This window comes from Nipponia nippon, unplaced genomic scaffold, assembly GCF_047370975.1.
Source record: "Nipponia nippon isolate SJK-2023a ecotype South Korea unplaced genomic scaffold, ASM4737097v1 scaffold_5, whole genome shotgun sequence".
NCBI lineage: Eukaryota > Metazoa > Chordata > Aves > Pelecaniformes > Threskiornithidae > Nipponia > Nipponia nippon.
The window spans coordinates 17,274,711-17,292,748 of NW_028262369.1; the positions used below are offsets into that span (position 1 = coordinate 17,274,711).

An 18,038-nucleotide genomic window follows, 5' to 3' on the forward strand; every position below is an offset into this window, starting at 1 on the left:
TGGCGCAGGTGAGCCGTGCGAAGCCAAGGGGATGCTGTTACGGACGATGACGGAGTATTCGCAGCTGGAACGCTTTGAAATGATCTAGCTATGTATTTTTATATGTAATAAAAGGTGAATTACTCGAAAGCTTCTTGGTCGAGTCTTTATTTGTCCTTCCTAGTGTCTAAAAAAATGACACTGCGGTACTGGGCGTTTTTTCTCTCCGCCGTGCCCGCCCCCCTGCCCGCGGTAAAGATGGCGTTCGTCGCCCAGCGAACTCCGCTGCGTGGCCTCATACGTCACTTACGTGCGCCGGAAGTGGCGCCCTTCTCCCGTAGCAACCAGGAGCGCCGGAAGCGGCCGGCACGCGGAGCGAAAGATGGAGGCGGCCGCCACCAACCCCCTGCGCTTCAAGAGCAAGTGAGGGGCGGCGGGAGCGGCGGGGCCGGGCGCCTGTGGCGGCGCTGCACGGGGCCTTCGCCTGCGGGAGCTAACGGGCCGCCGCGGTTTGGTTTAACTGCCGCTCTGCGTCTCTCTCTCTCTCTTTTCCTTCCAGCTACGCCGTGTCGAGGAAAATCGAGCCTTTCTACAAAGGAGGGCGAGTCCAGGTACTGAGGCGGCGAGGGGCAGGGTTGGGGATACCCCGTCTCCCGGCTTTAACGTTCCTGGCTTCCGTTCCCTTTTCTCCAGATAAACCGGGATGGAAAGTTCATGTTCTGCCCCTGCGGGACCAAGCTGAATGTCATCGATGTAGAAACGGGAGCTCTCCACAGCCTCCAGCAGGTGAGGAGGCCCAGCCTCTGCTGACTGGTGATGAAACTGCTGAGGACTTTTCCAGGGCTCCTGAGGTGTTTTGCCGCTATCGCCAGCTGTTGTTCTAAAGCTCCCATGAGCAAGAAGTGGAGGGGAGGGTGAGAATAGTTCTAAATGCAGACAGATGTTATTCGTCTTGTTCCTGGGAGCTGCTGGGTGCGCTCAGTGTCGGCAGAAGCACGTAGAGGAGGGAACTCTGAGAGCACGCTGCTCCACGGGGGGTTTAACTGTGGGTTTTTTCCTTTTGTTTCTGTAGGACGATGAAGAGAACATCAGTTCATTTGTTCTTAGCCCAGATGATGAGGTATGTGTTTGCTTCGTGCTTTTCTGTGCTGCTCTGTCAGTCCTCCTGCTAAAGCCAGTGAGCGCTGAAGGCCGCTCCGCCTGGAAGCACCCTGCATTTCCAGAGATCTCTACGGAATCTTCTCAGGCGCTTCTGTCTGTCTTCCCTTCTGGGCTCAAGACAGACATAGGAATGCTGAGAGGCTGAGCTTCAAGAGTCTTAGCAACTAGCATTTCTGTGCTTTGTGTGTGGGCACTGAAAGAAATGGAAATCTAATTAGCAGCTAATTAAGTTAGCAGTTAAAGGCTTTCCTTTGCCTTGCTTTTGTGTAGATCCTCGTGACAGGGAGCCGAGCCCTGTTGCTGAAGCAGTGGAACTGGCGAGAGAACAAATGTGTTCGCACATGGAAAGCCGTGCACGTCGCACCAGTTGCTAGCATGGCCTTTGACTCTACCTCCACGTTGTTAGCCACAGGTACAGTCCTATTTCAGTGTCACGCGATGGGAATGACATTGAGTGGCCCTTCTGCTTTTGATACAGCCTGAGGTAGTGATCTCCTGAATTCAGACACAATCAGAAGAGGTTTTAATTAGATAGAAGTGATGTCTTGACAGACAACAAGGGATCCTTTCAATGTTCTACCTAAAATATACTTAGTAAAATGCTGATAAATATCAGGCATCTATGGCACAGCATGACGTAGTTATCCTGGTGCAGAGCTGGGACTCTTGGAGATGGAGGAGGTCAGGCATGACCTCTAACTTAATTGTACTTCAGGTTTGACTGTGTGCAGTCAGGTTTTGCTCAGCTCTCTGAAAGTGTAAGGTGCTCCGTGAGCTTCTCTTGGTGTGGGTGGTTGTTATTGCATTCAGGTTTTTTTCCTGCTGCCTTTGCAACCCGTGACATTTTACAGTTGCTGATATATTGGGCCTCCTGTGTCTCTCTCCTCTGTCATTCATTCTTCTATGCCCTTCTTTTCCCAGGTGGCTGTGACAGCACCATTAAGATCTGGGATATGATCAAACAGTACTGCACACACAACCTAAAAGGATCTTCAGGAGTTGTACAGTAAGGACGAGTCATTTTTGTCAGTCGCTGGCATTAGTGTGATGCTTGAACACTAGGATTGATGTGAAATGTCTTGAGTTAATGGAATGTAAAGGCCCATTCCGAGCAGGTTCTGGGCTCTTCTGTTTCCTGATTCTTGAGATGTCTAGTGAAGGAGCAGGGCAATGACTGACTTTAGCCCGGAGAGGAAAGAGTTTGATCAAGAAGTGTGCTGGGATCTAAATGGAATATCTGTACTTCAAGAATGTGTAAGATTGGCAAAGATCAATTGTAAATTTTCCTGGTGAGTGGCAGAGGAATGAAGTCCTACAAAGAAAGTCCTGATATAAATTCATGTTAATTGATCTGTCGAACTCTTTGTGTAGAATGTATATTTATTTAAATGTTGGGCTGACAGCAGCATGCCAGATCATTTAATCTGTCCTGTTCAAGCGCATCTCCTTCTGTCTAGCCTTGTTGAGTTCCACCCTGATACCTCCCGTCTGCAACTCTTCTCCTCCTCAATTGACTACAAAATCCGCATCTGGGACCTGAATTCCAGCAAGTGTGTTGCTGTGCTGGACGGCCACTTCAGTGCTGTCACCTCTCTGGCATTTGCGGATGGAAACACACTCATTAGGTAAAACCTTGCAGAGGTTTAGCCTTCCTCTTCCGTTCACCCTGCCTCCTGCCAGAGACTGGGTGTAGTGTCTGGGAAGGTTGTCCTGTGAGGGGAAGGACTGCTACAAGTGTTCAGTCTCTGCTTGACTATACAAGCGAGTGACTGATCTTGTGTTTCTGGCAATATACCGTGTTGTCACGTGGAAGGCTGGTGCCTTCTTTCATATGGGCCTCTTCCCACAATTCCAAATTTGCACTCAGAGCCCAAGTTGAATGGATTTAGCACTGAAACTGCTCTTTTAACTTGCAGTTCTGGCCGCGATAAAATCTGCATGGTGTGGGACCTGAAAACCAGAGAAAGTAAACGAACCGTCCCTGTCTACGAGGTGAAATTGCATTTCGTTTATTCCTTTGAGATCCTTTGGAGTTTCTAGGTCACAGTTTGTATGGTACCTCTCCCTCTTTATGTTCCTATGTATTATGAAATCAGGTTTCTCCCCCTTGTACTATCCAGAGACCTTAAAACTCTGTGTCTAAAGCTGTTGATTTTCTTTCTCTCCTTGTTTGGTGTGGTCGTGCCTGGGCAGTTTGAGGAAATATATGCCACTGCTGCCTCCATTGCCCCAGTGCTGGAGGAGGAAGGAAGGACGGTCATGTAAAAACTTTGTTCTCTCGTTGTATATGCCTGCCTCTCCTCAGTAGCCGTGCAGTCTGGGGCAGTGGAGTGTGGTGTGTGTGCGTCTCTCGGCACTAGCGGGCTGTTGCACAGTTCTGGTTGCTGAAACGGGACTCCGGTCCCTTGTGCTTAGTTGGTGTTCGGCCAACTCTCTTGCAGAGCGTGGAAGCTGCCATCTTGTTACCTGAAAAGGGAGATTTCTCTCAACTGGGTGTGAAGAAACAAGGGTTGCACTTTGTCACAGCTGGCAGCAAAGGTGAGTGTCCTGCCACGTCACTGCCAGGTTTGGAGGCTCAGGAAAGAACAGTGCTTAAGACACTGCATTGCTGGTATTCTTGGGATGTGCGTTCTTTGTGTGGCAGAAGCCTTGGGCTGAGCTCCTGAGGGCTGGAGAGCAGAGCTTTCTCCTGAGTTGCTCCAACAGTAGGGGATGAGCAGGATTGATCAGGCATGCTGTGAACCTTTACCTATATATGTTTTCAAGCTGCAGCAAAGTTTGATTTGGACTGAAGAAGAAAAACTTCATGCCCCTTCGTGCCACTGTGATTGGATCTCTTTGCAGTCCTGCCTTAAAGCTGTGTAGCTTTTTCCAGTAGGCAAGGCCCGGGTTTGTTTTATATTCTTTGGACAATCACTGTCTAAAACAGTGGCTCTGACAGATAATTTATATCATCATTTTTGTTAGGCATCCTGAAAGTTTGGGAAGTTGCCACAGCTGCTTGTGTGTATACCCAGCCTGTGCCCTTTGAGTTGAAGGAGGAGGCCAGCGAGCGCAGTCTCACCCAGTGCATGTTTGTGCCCGAGAGAAATGAGATTGTCACGGTGTCCGTGGAACACAACATTGTTTTCTATGATGCTCAAACTCTTCAGCTCAGGAAGCAGGTAACAACCCTTGGCCTCCCTTTTCCTCTTCCTTTACCCATACTTGAGGATCAGCTCTGCTTCTGGTGAAAGCTTTGTCCAGGGCTGCCCTTGTCTCCTGCCTGTTCTTGAACTGTTCCTTGGTTACAAGCCGGAAAGCCAGTTTCACTGGTGGGGTTGTCTGGAGGAATATTGTACAGAGACAAACATAGGAAAAAGAAAGCAGAACAGGCCTAGCCAGAAATCTCTCCCGTGCTCCAGCTTATACGTAAAAAAGATTTTTACATATGGAATTAAATGAAAAGTAACAGTAATGCAGCCTCACTGAGCGTGGTGCCATTTGGTACTTCTCTAACCAGCTGACTTTTTCCTGTTAAACTGTTTCTATTCTGCCATCCTCAGCTTGCAGGTTACAACGATGAGGTTCTGGATGTGAAGTTCCTTGGGCCTGGTGATTCTCACATTGTTGTGGCTACCAACAGCCCTCAGCTGAAAGTGTTTGAGCTGGCAACATCACACTGCCAGATCCTCTATGGCCACACAGGTGTGTGCGGTCAGCTCTGATGTGGGCGGGTGGGAGATGTGCAAGTATCTCTTTATCCAGTTTCTCTCACAACTCTTATGTGGACACTGGAGTCCGTGAGTTCTCTCTGGAACAGCATCACGACAGGTTTTTGGAGTTGTGTGAAGAAAGGGTATATTATGCTGTCCTGGTTTTGCAAACACTAGGGTTTTTTTTCCAGGTCTGTCAGTTCAGTCCCTTTCACTAGCAGTGAGATCGATTTAAATTGGAGCTAAAGATGTAGGTACGTGAGTGTGAGCTCTGAATGCAGTTCTGTGGCTGCAAGTGACAGACTCGCACCAATGCCATAAGCAGCCAGTCACTCCGCAGGGAGTGTGGATATGTTCCCGAGTGTCCCAAACCTGTCCCCCAGGCAGTAAGCAGTGGACTCATGAATTCATGCATTTCTGTTGTCCTGTTTCAGTATTACTTTGCATCCAGCTGTTTTCTCTTCTTCTGTTTAGAAACAATTCTTGCTTTGGATGTCTTCAGAAAAGGCCTGATGTTTGTCAGCTGTGCTAAGGTGTGTTAGTTTTTTTCATTTAATTAAACTTTTCATTTCTAGTGATCTTTATGGGCAGCGTTGTATTCCTTTTTGGTGATCCAGAAAGGGCTTTTGTTCAGCTGGAATTCCTGTCTGCTACATCCCCCAGATATAAGGTTCTTCCATTATCCCTTTTTAACATTGTCCCTGGGGAAATGTGGTTGATTGTATTTTATTAGCCTGAAAGGAGATGTCTCATTCTCCAAGCATCTTGGTCTTGCATTAGAGTTCAGAGATGTTGTTAGTGCGAGTCTGATGGGGAGCTGTGTGTAAAAACCATGTTGGAAGAAAAGGTGCCGAGTGCCCTGATACAGTCAGAAATAAACCTCCACGCTGGAATCCCAGACTGCAGTGCACCCTGCTTGGCTGTGTCTGCCCTCACCTGCTCTGATGAATGCAGGCAAAGGTTCAAACTTGAAAATAAGTGAATAGTCAGGCTCACAAACGTGGTGAATACATGGGGAACTGATCATTTGTCAAAAAAGCACAGTGGTTTCTGTCCTCTCCCATTACAGGACAAAAGCCTTCGAGTGTGGCGGATGAACAAAGATGGAAGGGTGATCTGTGTTGCCCAAGGATTGGGTCATGCGCACGGGGTAGGCGCTGTCTCTTGCTCAAGGTAATAAAAATTGGATGAGGGTTTACCTTCGCAAGCGTGAGTCGTGGCTGCTTTGCTGATCCTCAGGGTGAATGTTTTGGTGGATGCCTGCCTCTGAGCCATCCTGTTTCTCATTCTTGATGCCAGCTTGTCATGGTGCTCTGGGTTTGCAGGAAGGAGGATTTTTTTTTGGATGCACATCTGTCTGTCCATAAGTTGTGAAGTTTGCATTTCTTTGTCAGTCTAATCCCCATTTACCGTAAAGAGCAGCAGCTGGATAAGTTGCCAGATAAAGCTTGAGTGGTCTGGAGAGGAGGGTTGGGGAGTGAAGAGAACGTGTCTATGAAAGTGCTTGCTTGAATAGTATGTCTGTTTATCAGCTCTTTTCCTTTCTTCGTGCTGCCTAACAGTCTGGACGCCCAGCTTGCCTGTTCAAGAGCTGCAGTATACCTTTGTAAATGAAGAGCTAGCAGTGCTCTTGCCTAATGTCTAAATTGCTAGAGACTATGCCAGGGACCTCAGTAAAATGAAAAACAGCTTGAAAAATCATTAAAGCACTCTGTTTCACATCCCGGCAGAGTGACTGAACGTGTGTAGACACCAGTAGGGGAGGAGAAGGCCTTTTTTTCTGTGCAGGGGAAGCCACGGTTTTGCTTCCTTACGCTTGACTTTTTTATTCCTTTCAGACTGAAAGAAAGCTTCATAGTGACCAGCAGCCAGGACTGCACAATCAAGATCTGGACTATCCCGGAATCCCTCACTTCCAAAGCAAAAGCAGCCTTGATCTCCAGTCCAGAAACCCTTCATGCAAAAGTGACTGAGAGGGGTCATGACAAGGTAAAGTTCCACCTGACATCAGAACATGCTTTTAGTACTTAAATCCTTCTCTCCTGTGTTGTACCCTACATTTATTACCTGTCTGACAGCAAGAGCAAAGACTTAAACTGCTTTGCACTCTCTGTACTTGTGCGACTTCTCTAGGACATAAACAGCGTGACAGTTTCTCCGAATGACAAGCTCATTGCCACCGGCTCACAGGATCGGCTGGCCAAGCTGTGGTCCTGTTCTGATTGCTCTTTGCTGGGTGTCTTCACTGGACATAAGCGTGGAATCTGGTGTGTGCAGTTCTCCCCGGTGGATCAGATCTTGGCCACCTCTTCAGCAGATGGAACCCTGAAGCTCTGGGGTCTTCAGGACTTCAGCTGTTTGAAGGTAATGAGAACTCAGACTGCCCCTTGCTCTAGGCAGCCCTTGCATGTTATGGAGATTGATTAAGGCTGCTTCAAAAAAGTATGTGCTAGTTAATGCAGCTGAAATGTAGCAACATGGCCATGCTGAAGGAAGAGCTATCCAGGTCTAGCCTTGTTCTCCAGGATCTTGGATGTGTGAGCTGCATGCAAAGCCCCAGGACAAGAGCATCTGCCCAGTGTTCAAGTGGTCTTTCTTTTTTAGCAAGCCAGTGAGCAACATGGTTGATCATAGGAGAAAAGCACATTCAAGCTATTGATAGAAAGCTGGCTTTGCCTGACACAGCTGTGGCCATGGTGGGAAAACACGCAAGTTTAAATTTCAGACTGGCTCGTTATAAAACTATCTTTCCAGTCCAGTAGTGTCTCACTAAGACCATGAGGCGGCAGTGGCTACTCTGTGCCATGTTCTGCCCAGCAGCGTTACCTCACTGAAAAGGTGCTTCATGCAGTGGCAGGGGAATCAGCCTTCCTGGGGGATAGCCTATGCAGCTGGCCTCACCATTCAGACCATTTGCAATATGACCCTGGGCAGCAAGTTTTAAGTGAGGAGGTTGTTTGAAGAAATGCTACAGGGACAAGTCATTTCCTACTGCCCTTTTAATCTACAGTAAAAGTCCCAAGGATAGAGGCTGCTTTTTGGAACTTACCTGTTTGGGCTTTAGGAATAACTATTATCCTCTTGAAAGAGGACTCTCTCGAAAGACCCAGCAACAACTCTAACACTTTTGAGCTTCCTTGCTGTTTTCCAGACATTTGAAGGTCACGATGCCTCTGTGCTGAAGATCATTTTTGTAAGCCGAGGAACACAACTGCTCAGCAGGTAAGCACCTATACCAGGAGTCTAGAGGAAGATGCCAAAACCAATCAGAAGAGAAATCTCTTAGCTGATATCAGCAGCAAGAGGGAAGAGTCTTATGCAATGGATTTAGTTTTGGAAAGACTAATAGGAAGATGCCATGTTTATGCCAAACTTTCTGCAGGGGCTAACTTCTCTTCCTCTTCTCCCATCACGCTGTGGATTCGAGTTAGCTGCTGTGACATTGCTGGGCTGGTGACATACACTGCCATTAGGCAGAGCTGAGGGTGCATCTCGCCCTTGACATTTTTTGTTAATTCTGCTCCTATTTGAAAGGCATTGGAATGGGATGAGTTTATCTGATATTTGAGGTAGGGCAGAGTGACAATGGATCTATCCAGTGATTCTTTTTGTTGTTTCTTTCTCTTCCAAAAGTGGTTCTGATGGTCTCTTAAAACTCTGGACAATTAAAACTAATGAGTGTGTGAAAACATTAGATGGTCATGAAGATAAAATCTGGGGTCTTCACTCTAACAAGCAAGATGATATGGTTGTGACAGCATCCAGTGACTCCTGCATCACACTGTGGAAGGTACAGTGTGCGGTCTTTCTATGTTTCTTCTCTGGATTAGTAATCAGAAGGCAGTTGGAGAGCTCAGGATCCCAGTGGCTCATTCCTCACTATTCCAGCGTGACACGTGCTCTCCTCATTTTCTGCCCTTTGAAACTGGGTCAGTAAGGCATATCTTGGGGTTTGGGGTTTTTTTTTTTTTGGTCATACTGTATTTCCCAAGTTGATGTTGTAAAAGGAACAGCAGATGGGCCTTAGCAGCCTGCCCAGCGCTGGTGTTCTAACAGTGGTTTGGAGGGAAGCTGCGAGTTGCTGGATTTAACACTTAAATTACTTGACCTAGAGATCTTGCTGCAGAAACTGGTCTCCTAATCATTAGATGGCTAAATAAAAATTCATCTGTATTAAAGCAAGATTTGACAAAGTTGTATCCTGGTTTTTTATAGGATGTCACTGAAATTGAAGAGAAAGAAGCACAAGCTAAACAGGAGGAGCAGATTATGAAGTAAGTTGATCTTGTGCGATAATGAGCTGTGAAAGGCAAACTCTTTCCAGTGAAACCGTCCATGCGTACAGCCACCCAGCTCCATCTAATCCGAACATTACATCATTTAGCTGTTTAGAGGCTGTTAAGGCACAGTAGTCTCTTCTACCTAGTAATTTATCTTTAGTTCGTGCAAAGCCTTGCTATAATACTGTCAGCTTAACAATCGATTCGTTTCATGTTTATGCACTGCTAAGATAAGCAAAGTCAAACTGCCGAAACCTACTTTCACTTTTTCCTGCTTCAGCCAGCACTGAATAGTTCAGGGAGCCCTTGAACATGCCGGGGTGATTATCTGCACAATGAGGGCACTGAGGCATTCACTGGCAAGCAGTATCAGCTTCTTGGCTTTAAACCTCTGCACACTATTATTGCCAAATCTGCTACTTTCTGTATAGTGTTTTGTTCCACCAACCAAATATTTGTCTCACTCTCTCAACCCTGATTTGTTTTCCAGAGAGCAAGAGCTTTCTAACCTGCTTCATGAGAAAAGATATCTCAAAGCTTTAGGGTTGGCAATCTCTCTGGATCGTCCGCACACAGTGTTGATGGTGGTCAAAGGTGAGTTGTGCTCTGAAGGCATTTTTCTGCCCTCTCTGCTTTCCAGAACATCTCTTCCAGGTAGATGAAGACTACAAAGTCTAATTGCCCAAAAGCCTCAGTTTTCCCTTTCTCTTATGACTCCCCTTTTCCTAAGTGAAATCACCCCTGATAACAAATGGTCTCCCTGCTCTCAGCCCATGGGTGCATGGGCTGGACTCTAGTGCGGACTCTTCACTTCTCTTTTCCACAGCCATCCTCAAGGAAACTGATGGGAGAAAGCACTTGGAAGAGAACATTGTTCGGCTCCGGAAGGATCAGAAAGGTTTGTTGCAACATGGTTTAAGTCCTAAAACCTTTCATGTTAGAAAAACTTGTTTTCTCAACTGAAATTAAAAGGAGAAGAATCTCCCTAGGCTCAGCATTTACCACTGAGCTCCCACCACCCTCAAGCAGGACTGCTGCCCGGGGTCAGCTTCTCTGTTACGGTGCTACTTGTGGTGCACACCAGCAGCTGCTCTGAGCTTGCGCAAGTGGCTTTGCCTGGCCTTACCACCCCCTTGTTTAGGATGTCCCTCAAGGAACGGTTCTCTGCGTGCTTGTTCTGCCCCTCCGGGCTCATCAGTCACGGTGTGTGGGAGCTGAACCCCTCTGTACGGCAGAAGAGATGCTTTCCAACTTGGCATCCTCTGCATGCCGGCGCCCGTGGCACAGCCAGCGTGTACAAATTTCCTTCCTCCCTAGAGGCGGTGTTAACGTTCTTGGTGACGTGGAATACGAACTCTCGAAACTGCCACGAGGCCCAAGCTGTCATTGAAACCCTTCTGAAGCACGAAGCACCGGACAGCCTCCTGCAGTACTCGGGCATTAAATCTGCTGTGGAGTCCCTGCTGCCTTACACCGGTGAGTCAGGCAGCAGGGCCGGGCTGTGAGCCTGAGGTCTCCTCCTGTGTTGTGAATATTCCCTGTTTGCCTTGCTCTAAAGAGCAGAGAGATTTTTGCACCCCATTCTGGTGAGCTTTCTCTCTGTGATGCTAACCATCGGATTTCTCTCTTTGCAGAGCGCCATTTTCAGAGACTGAGCCGATTGCTACAGGCCTCCATGTTCATTGATTTCATGTGGCAAAACATGAGGCTGGCTGATGCAGCCCAGCAGGAAGACATGACTTTGTGACCCTCCTCCCACCAGTTGTTCTTTCCAGAGGGGAGAGTCTGAACTGCTTTCCCACAAGGTATGGCAACTGGACTATTCCTGTATTTTGTAATAAATTTCTAAAGTTTGAATTTCTAAAACAAGTCCAGCATTCAGTCTCCTTGGGGCTTAGTGAGAGGAAGGGGTCATTCCTTTGGCCAAGCTGTGGTTTCCATTTGTATTTTCACACCCTACATTTTCAGTCCCAGACACTTAAACAGCACTTAGTTTGGAGAAAAGGCAGAACCTGGCTCTGAGTAAGCGGTTGGTCTTTACTGGGGATTTAAAGACTTGACGGAGTTGGGAGACACTACTGGCGACGTCGTATCACATCCCAGAGCCCAGCAGGGCAGTGTGTATTCATCAGTGTTGTGTCATTCAATATTTTCTCTGCTTGGGCAAAATGCAGTCTGGGCCAAGGCAGGGCTCTCATCTGTGCCCACCTCAAATGGTAGCACCTGGGAGGGAAATAAGGGCAATTTTAATTCCCCAGCTAGCAAATTTTTGAAGTATAAAAAACAAGCAGCCTTCATAGATATTTACGTGTATTTTATTGTAGAGACAAAAATGTATAAAATTCAGAACAACATAAACACCTCACAAGTTGGTTAAATTGCTTGTTTCAAAAAAACCCCAAAAAACAGATACCTGGGAGAATAACTAAAACTAAAACTAGCAATCTATGTAAAAAGGCTTAAGTTTTCCTATAACTATTTTTCTAACTCGATTCTAGCTAACAGGTGTTTTTGTTCTCACAGCCATTCAGCAGATCCAGCCATATATTTGATGGCCAGTTCTCCACTACCCAAGTTGATCTAACCTTTAAAAAAAAACAAAAACAAACCCACACCAAACAAACACCAAAAATTAAAGAGTTTAAAAGAATATCTGAAATAGGCAGTTCAGATAAATGACATTCTCATGGCTGCACCATCCCATCCCTACCCAATACCAATAAGTGTAGCTCTGGATTTCATGGGTGACTAAGTCACTTACTGTGTCTGGGTTTCGCTCCCGCTCTCCGGGGTGGCTGCAGGACTCTGCCAGCCAGCCCCGCTGTGGGGAGTAACGCAAGACCAACTGTGAAATTTTCACATACTACATTGCAGGATAAATACCTGCCTGAGGGAGAATTAACTGAATCTGAAGTGACCTCTACCTGACACAGGAGCTGCCGGATCTACGGCTGCCCTGACTCACGTGATAAGTTAAACCACTAAATCCTCTCCCGCTAACTCCAGTAAAGCCCCTCGTGGCTTCCCAGCCTCCCTGTGCAAGCTGCAGCACAAATCGGTGTTACCCAGGGAAGCAACATTTGCATGCGTCTTCCATCAGGATCTAACAGTGTCCTTGGAAAGCGATGGTCCCAAGCCCTGACAGTCCCCGCACCACTGCCCACGGCTCCCACGGGACTTCGGTGCAGAGGGTGCTCGGCTCTCGGTCGTGGTGGTGGCCCAGGGCTGGGTCTGTCCCCCCGCCGGGGGCACTAGTGCACGCTTGGGAGAGGGAGCAGAGCCTGGAGAGCTGGCCGGGAGGACTGCTGCATGGCTCGCTTCGTGAGGGTGCTGCACTTCTGGAGGATCTCGTGGGCTGAGGGGCGCACGGGCACCTTGGGGACGCAAGCGGCCAAGTCTGGGTCAGGGAGGGAGTAGCTTAGATCAGGTGCAGATGACTCCACAAAGCCAGAATCATTCCTGTCCTTGTGGGTGAGGTGTGGAGACTTGCTGCTGTGTGCGGCCAAGGCATGCCCCAGGGGAGAGCTCCTGGCCTGCTCGACTTCGGGCAGAGATCTTGACAAGTCAGGCTTCCAGTTCAGCCGGCCATCCCGCTCGTTGCTGCTCCCCGAGCTGAGGGACGAGCTGTCTGACTCCAGGTCCGGGGTGGAGCTGGCCCTGGGCAGAGACCTTGATCTGCTTCTCGGAGAGCTCACGTCCTCTTCAGTCCCGTCAAGGGAAGAGGAAGCCTGCACCCTGCGCCGTCCCGTGGCCTCACCCTGGGGCTGGGGAGCCATCAGGGAGGAGCAGAGGTTTGGGGTGGAGACATTGAGCCCGCAGCTTATGATGGTCTGGAGCTTGTGGTGAGGATTCTTGTAGGGCTGAAGGCACATGGAGGGCATGTAGCCAGTACGGCCGTTGTATCTGAAGGGGAAGGATGAAAAGCAACACTGAAAAGAGCCCTTCTCCCAGCTCAGACCGAGGGGAGGGAGCAGAGCACCTGGGGGAAGCAGGTGAGGACTCAGCCCAGTGCTGTACACAGGGCATGAGGAAGGGGAAACCATCCCTAGCCAAGGGCTGTCAACTCAGGGGGAGCTCCTCTGCACCCCGCTTGGGGAGGAGCAGGCAAGAAGCACCTGCAGCAGGTAACCAGCTCCCTCAGGGAATAAGAGCTTCGGAAAAGCCTCCTTACCGGATCAGCCACCAGCCATTGTCAGATTTCCTGACCACCTCCACAACAACGCCGTTGTTCAGCGAGAGCTCATCTGCTTTCTGAGACTCGTAGGCCTGCACAACAAAGTACAGGCTGCCTGCAGAGAGAAGGGGAAGGTCAGTTTTGCCTTGCGGAGAAATGCCTCCATCCCTGTGACCAACCAGCTCAGCAGCCCCGGGGAGCCAGCGAGAGCTGCATGACAAGCGTCCCTGTAAGTGACTGATTTGCTCAGAGCCCCACAGCTGATGGCGGAGCTGATCAGAAAAGTCAGAGATCCAGGCAGGGACTCCAAGCAATGGTTAAAGTGGTGGGGTTTTTGCAGAACTCATTTTTTGAAGGAGGAAATGTGGTATCCCAGGGAGTCAGAAGCAGACTTACCCTCCTCGTTCGAGCTCAAGGCATTCTGGACATCCTTGTGGACATCAATCTCTTCCAGGTACGAGGCTGGGAACCAGGCTATCTGCTTGTCTGCATTTTCCACTAGCCACCATCCTGCAGCAAACAGAAAAAAAAAAAAAGTTTGAACAGCCTGCAAGTAGAGAGATGACCATAATCCCTGGGTAGGGGCTGCTCTGCCACAAGAGACAGGAGGGACATTCTGCAGAGCAGCTCGGTGCCTGGCTGATGCTGTGCTGACCCTTTGTTCTTTCCTCCCATGTAAATCCGGGTAAGCACACCACATCTACAAACACCCACCCGCACCTGTGATACTACCGACTCAGCGTTTGCCAAGCTATGAATCAATCTACACCATCCATCCCTGAAACCGAAGAATCCCTGTCACACATACCAGTCATGTCCTTGATTAACACTTCCACAATTTCCTTCTTAGCGACTTTGAAAGTCTTGTTCTTTGCATCTTTGGTTTCAAAGGTTTCTATGCATCTGTAGCTCTGGGATGCCTGGGGGTGTGTAATAGAGAGCTGCTGCCGTGGACGGTTTTTCTTTTCCCCTCCAATTTCTGATGGCATGATCACAACACTGAAAAGTAAAGTTTAATATCAGTTTACTGAAAACTCACATGGAAGGTTGAGTTTAGTATTAATTTTGGTAAAATTGTCTATGCAATAGGCCAAGAAAAGCTTAGGCATCAGAAACAACATAAACATGCATTAAAGCATTCAGCAGAACTTCCCTGCTCTGCTGCTGCGGTATGTAACTGTTGTTTCTCTTTTACCTGTATTTTATAACGTTTCTGTTTCAGGAAGACATACAAACAAAAAATACAAATATGATTTTATACCTGTTTTCAGGAAAGGAGGGATCTAGGTCTTGGGTCTGTGCCTTGAAAAACTGAATCACGTCTTCACCCTGGGAGATTTTAGCGTCCGTTCTCAGCAGCTCCTGCGAGTAAGTTTCTAGCAGTTTCAGTACCTCCAGGCACCTGTTCAGCTTCCCACTCTTCCTCTGCTTCACGTGTGCATCTTTAAAATAACAAGAGCAAAGTTCGTGTAAGACAACAACAGATCTGGATGCCTTGAGAGCAGCATCTTTTGCCTGAACATAGGGGTGCCCTCACCCACCACCCTTCCCCACGCAAGCCCAAACTGTAAGAAGCCGAGACAGAAGCTGCCCTGCCTCCCTATCATTTTTAATAGCTCCTGATATAATTTTTGAATATGTAAAACTTATCTTTGTTCACACATAAATGTTGCGAGGAGCTCTGGGCAATATTTAAAGTGTAATATTAATTTACCAAGTGCAATTATCTATTTAAAAAAAAAAATCTTTCTGGGTTATTTTAACTCAGAAATAGATGCAAGCACATTGATGTAACCCAGCAGTACCATGCCATGAGCAGGATTGAGCTGTAATCTGTTCCAGAGGAAGGTGAGACTCAGAGACTTCAGTCTCTATGTCATCAGTTACGACTGTCCCCAACAGCTGTATTGTGTTTGTTGGTCCATCAGAGATTTGTTCTCCTTACCTTTAAACCTGGGTATTGTCCGGTCAGATCTCCTGAGTGAGCCACTCTCGATGGGGAATTTTCTCTTCAGCTCTTTCTAAAAGTGAGGAGGAGGAGAGAATAGTGATGCTTCGCAGCCCCGACACACAGCTGGGCTCCTTCTCCCCTCCCCAGGACGGGAATCCTATTTTCAGGGAAATATTCACTTACATGGAATCTCTTAAAGTCTTCAAAAGTCCGGTAGATGAGAATGTTGTTCTGATCTGACCAAGACACAAACATCATGTAGTTCTGGAAAAAATAAAAAAGTGCATTTTTTTTTTAATTACGATGTTCAACATTGGAGGCTTTCAAGCAATCAGCATTAGGCAGGACCTGTGGTTTAGTTCTGGCTTCAGGCTGCAAGACTGTCACATTAAAAAAATTAATTAAACATTAGACCTACAGAAATATTTCCTTAATTTTAGGGCCCCAAATGGGTAATCATTGTTAAAACCAGAAGAAATTTATAACACTGTGAACAGAAAGATGGCAGAATCCAAGATAACCATTTTCTTACGATATTAAGACCATTAAAAAACAAGTCCAGGACGCCTGTCCTAAATCACAAGGCTCTAATCCCAACACTGTGGGGAAATGAGCAAGTATACCCCTGCAAGAGTAACTCAAAAAGCCCTCTAGTTCCCTGATTTGTAAATATTGAAGGAGAGAAAAAAAATCCAACAACAAAAAAAACCATTAAAGTACCTTCTGCTTTCTGCATTGCATCAAGCCTACAGCCTTCACATCCACTGGGTACCTGCTGCAGCTCATCTTCCCCAAGCCTGCTTTCTCCCTCCCCAGGACAGCTGGAGGCTGAGCAGAGATGCAGCTCCGGGCACAACTCCGGTGGTTAAATACGCTGGAGCGGGAGGCAGGGCGCAGGTGTTCCCACGCTTCCTCCTCCGCCCACTAACGCTAGCAGAAATTCCGTAATTTGGCAAACTACCATGTGCCTTCTACTTGGCCTCCTGCTTTTAACGTGCAAATACTCCTGGGTGCAGATGGCAGGGCCATAGTTCAGGGAAGCATCTTATCTTATCACATCCTTACTAGAGTAGTGCCGGTAAGTGAGCCTGGCCCTGTGGCTGGGTCCGTTTATCATCCCTGGGTGTCGAGGAGGTCACCGGGGCAGCAACACCTGCTGTGAACTGAAGGACATTTCCAGGGATGGACATGCTGTGTTTATGGCTATATTGCACGGACGTGCCTGTCAGAGTTGCCTGCAGCTTGGGCTACGTTCACACCAGTCCCAAGAACTGATTAAGAACGTGGCTTGTTGTAAAGTACAAATTAGGGGTGACTTGATGTGTGCCAGCTCTTACAAATCTCTTTACTGCTTTGTCCCCTCTGCTAAGGTAGTTCACTTCAAAGGGATGTCTGGTAGCTGTATCAACGTTTGCATTCTCTCAGAAATTAATGGGAGATGTTGATGCCAATGTTGCCGGAGCAAAGGATGAACAAACGCATCCCCCAGGGTGTAACTTAAAAAGTCCCAAAGCTTCTCAGGTGTAAATATGCGACGGAGACTCAGCTCCAAGTGCCTTGTGCTCTGTCCCACATCAAGCCAGGTGTCCATACCCACCCAGGGCAACCAGCAGCTCTTCCCATGGACCAGCTCCTCACTGCCCGCAGGCACTGCAGGACCGGTAATTACAGCCCTGGAAAGCCCATCCTTTCACTCAACTGCTGCCTTTAGCATGCCTCAGGTTATGACTTGGCTGATGGGCAACCGTGTGATCAAACCGCCTTCTCCGTCCTCCCTCCCCCTCTTCTTTGATGAAGCCTAAATTGGATCATTATCATTATTGGAGCCCAAATTGAGAGGCTCAGCCTTGCCTTCCCTTTCATTTTCCAGTTACACCTGGTGTCTCAAAACCCTCAAAACAGCTGTGGATTATTTTTCATTTACCAAAAAAAACCTCAGAATCTGAATAGGAAGCTAAACAAGATTCCTTCTGGATGGCCAGAAAATATGGCGAGTAGGGCCTTGGTTTGTGTTTCATGAGCACGTGCTGCACAGCAGGATGGCAGTTTCTGGGGACAAAGGAAGTGGTTTTGTTGTAGTTCAATCTATTGCTGCTGGATATCTGTCCTCTGTTGGGAAGGGAAAGCTATACAGAGAGCACTTTGGTCCTCTGCGCAAGTTTCGTGGGAAAACCCCTTCGATGGCATCTCCAGGGCACTTCCTGGCTCATGAAGCCAGACAGCAGCTGCCCTGAGGAAAGGCAATGCAAAGAGGCTCGCTGCCCTCAACAGCCCTGGAATCGGACCCTCCATCCTTCTGTTCACAGAGGGTCCAGCAAAAGCATGTGCTGTTAAGTCTACCTGGCACAGAAGGTAAGGTTTTTATGGAGAGAGAGGAAATCGGTTCATCCAGTGAGTTTATTCTTTACGATCGTGCTTATCTAGAAGCTACCAGTCTCTGAGATGGCAAAAACCTTCACAACTCCCTGTCATCATACCCACGCTCACAGGCTTCTCCTTGGCAGCCAAGCCGGGGACAAGCTTGCCTTTACATGGCTCTGTTATGTAGCTCTCAGAAAAGCTGGAATCAAGACTCTTGACAAAGTACATTTGACTGGTTTCCTGTCTCAGAGCAAACACAAAACACAATGTATTTCCACAAGCGTAAAGGTTTAAACATATTTACCCTGAATGGGAAAAGCCAAAGACAATTAAGATTTTAGAGGAGCTGCAATCTCTCTACACATAGGAGACGGCCAGGAGAGGGTCAGACAGCACGTCGCTCCATGTCAGCAGGTACTGTGGCTGTCGGTGAAAAC

General features: G+C 47.8%; 2 protein-coding genes across 6 annotated transcripts; one reads left to right on the plus strand and one right to left on the minus strand.

The window, feature by feature from the left end:
• Positions 1 to 294: 294 nt before the first annotated feature.
• TBL3 (transducin beta like 3) lies at positions 295 to 15,159 on the plus strand. Of its 5 annotated transcripts, none has more exons than XR_015699321.1 (23): positions 295 to 402; positions 539 to 590; positions 673 to 765; positions 1,052 to 1,099; positions 1,411 to 1,552; positions 2,062 to 2,146; positions 2,598 to 2,765; positions 3,057 to 3,132; positions 3,582 to 3,678; positions 4,108 to 4,304; positions 4,686 to 4,827; positions 5,310 to 5,368; positions 5,905 to 6,008; positions 6,674 to 6,824; positions 6,969 to 7,199; positions 7,987 to 8,057; positions 8,469 to 8,625; positions 9,051 to 9,109; positions 9,606 to 9,709; positions 9,942 to 10,013; positions 10,433 to 10,591; positions 10,750 to 10,920; positions 14,561 to 15,159. XR_015699321.1 is itself a non-coding variant. In XM_009467965.2 (22 exons), the coding sequence occupies exons 1-22, from the start codon at positions 362 to 364 to the stop codon at positions 10,860 to 10,862; spliced, it is 2,421 nt and encodes an 806-aa protein (XP_009466240.2). In that variant the 5' UTR covers positions 295 to 361; the 3' UTR covers positions 10,863 to 10,969. The 5 variants fall into 5 exon arrangements, 1 of the variants encoding a protein (XP_009466240.2); XR_015699322.1 differs by lacking the exon at positions 14,561 to 15,159 and adding an exon at positions 11,990 to 12,098; XR_015699320.1 differs by lacking the exon at positions 14,561 to 15,159 and adding an exon at positions 11,639 to 11,776.
• On the minus strand, positions 12,349 to 16,566 carry NOXO1 (NADPH oxidase organizer 1). Its single transcript, XM_009467966.2, has 8 exons — positions 15,961 to 16,566; positions 15,424 to 15,504; positions 15,235 to 15,310; positions 14,551 to 14,731; positions 14,098 to 14,288; positions 13,686 to 13,799; positions 13,287 to 13,404; positions 12,349 to 13,018 (listed from the first exon to the last, which is right to left on the minus strand). Exons 1-8 carry the CDS (start codon positions 16,024 to 16,026, stop codon positions 12,367 to 12,369), a joined length of 1,479 nt encoding a protein of 492 aa, XP_009466241.2. The 5' UTR covers positions 16,027 to 16,566; the 3' UTR covers positions 12,349 to 12,366.
• Between the last annotated feature and the right edge of the window lie 1,472 nt (positions 16,567 to 18,038).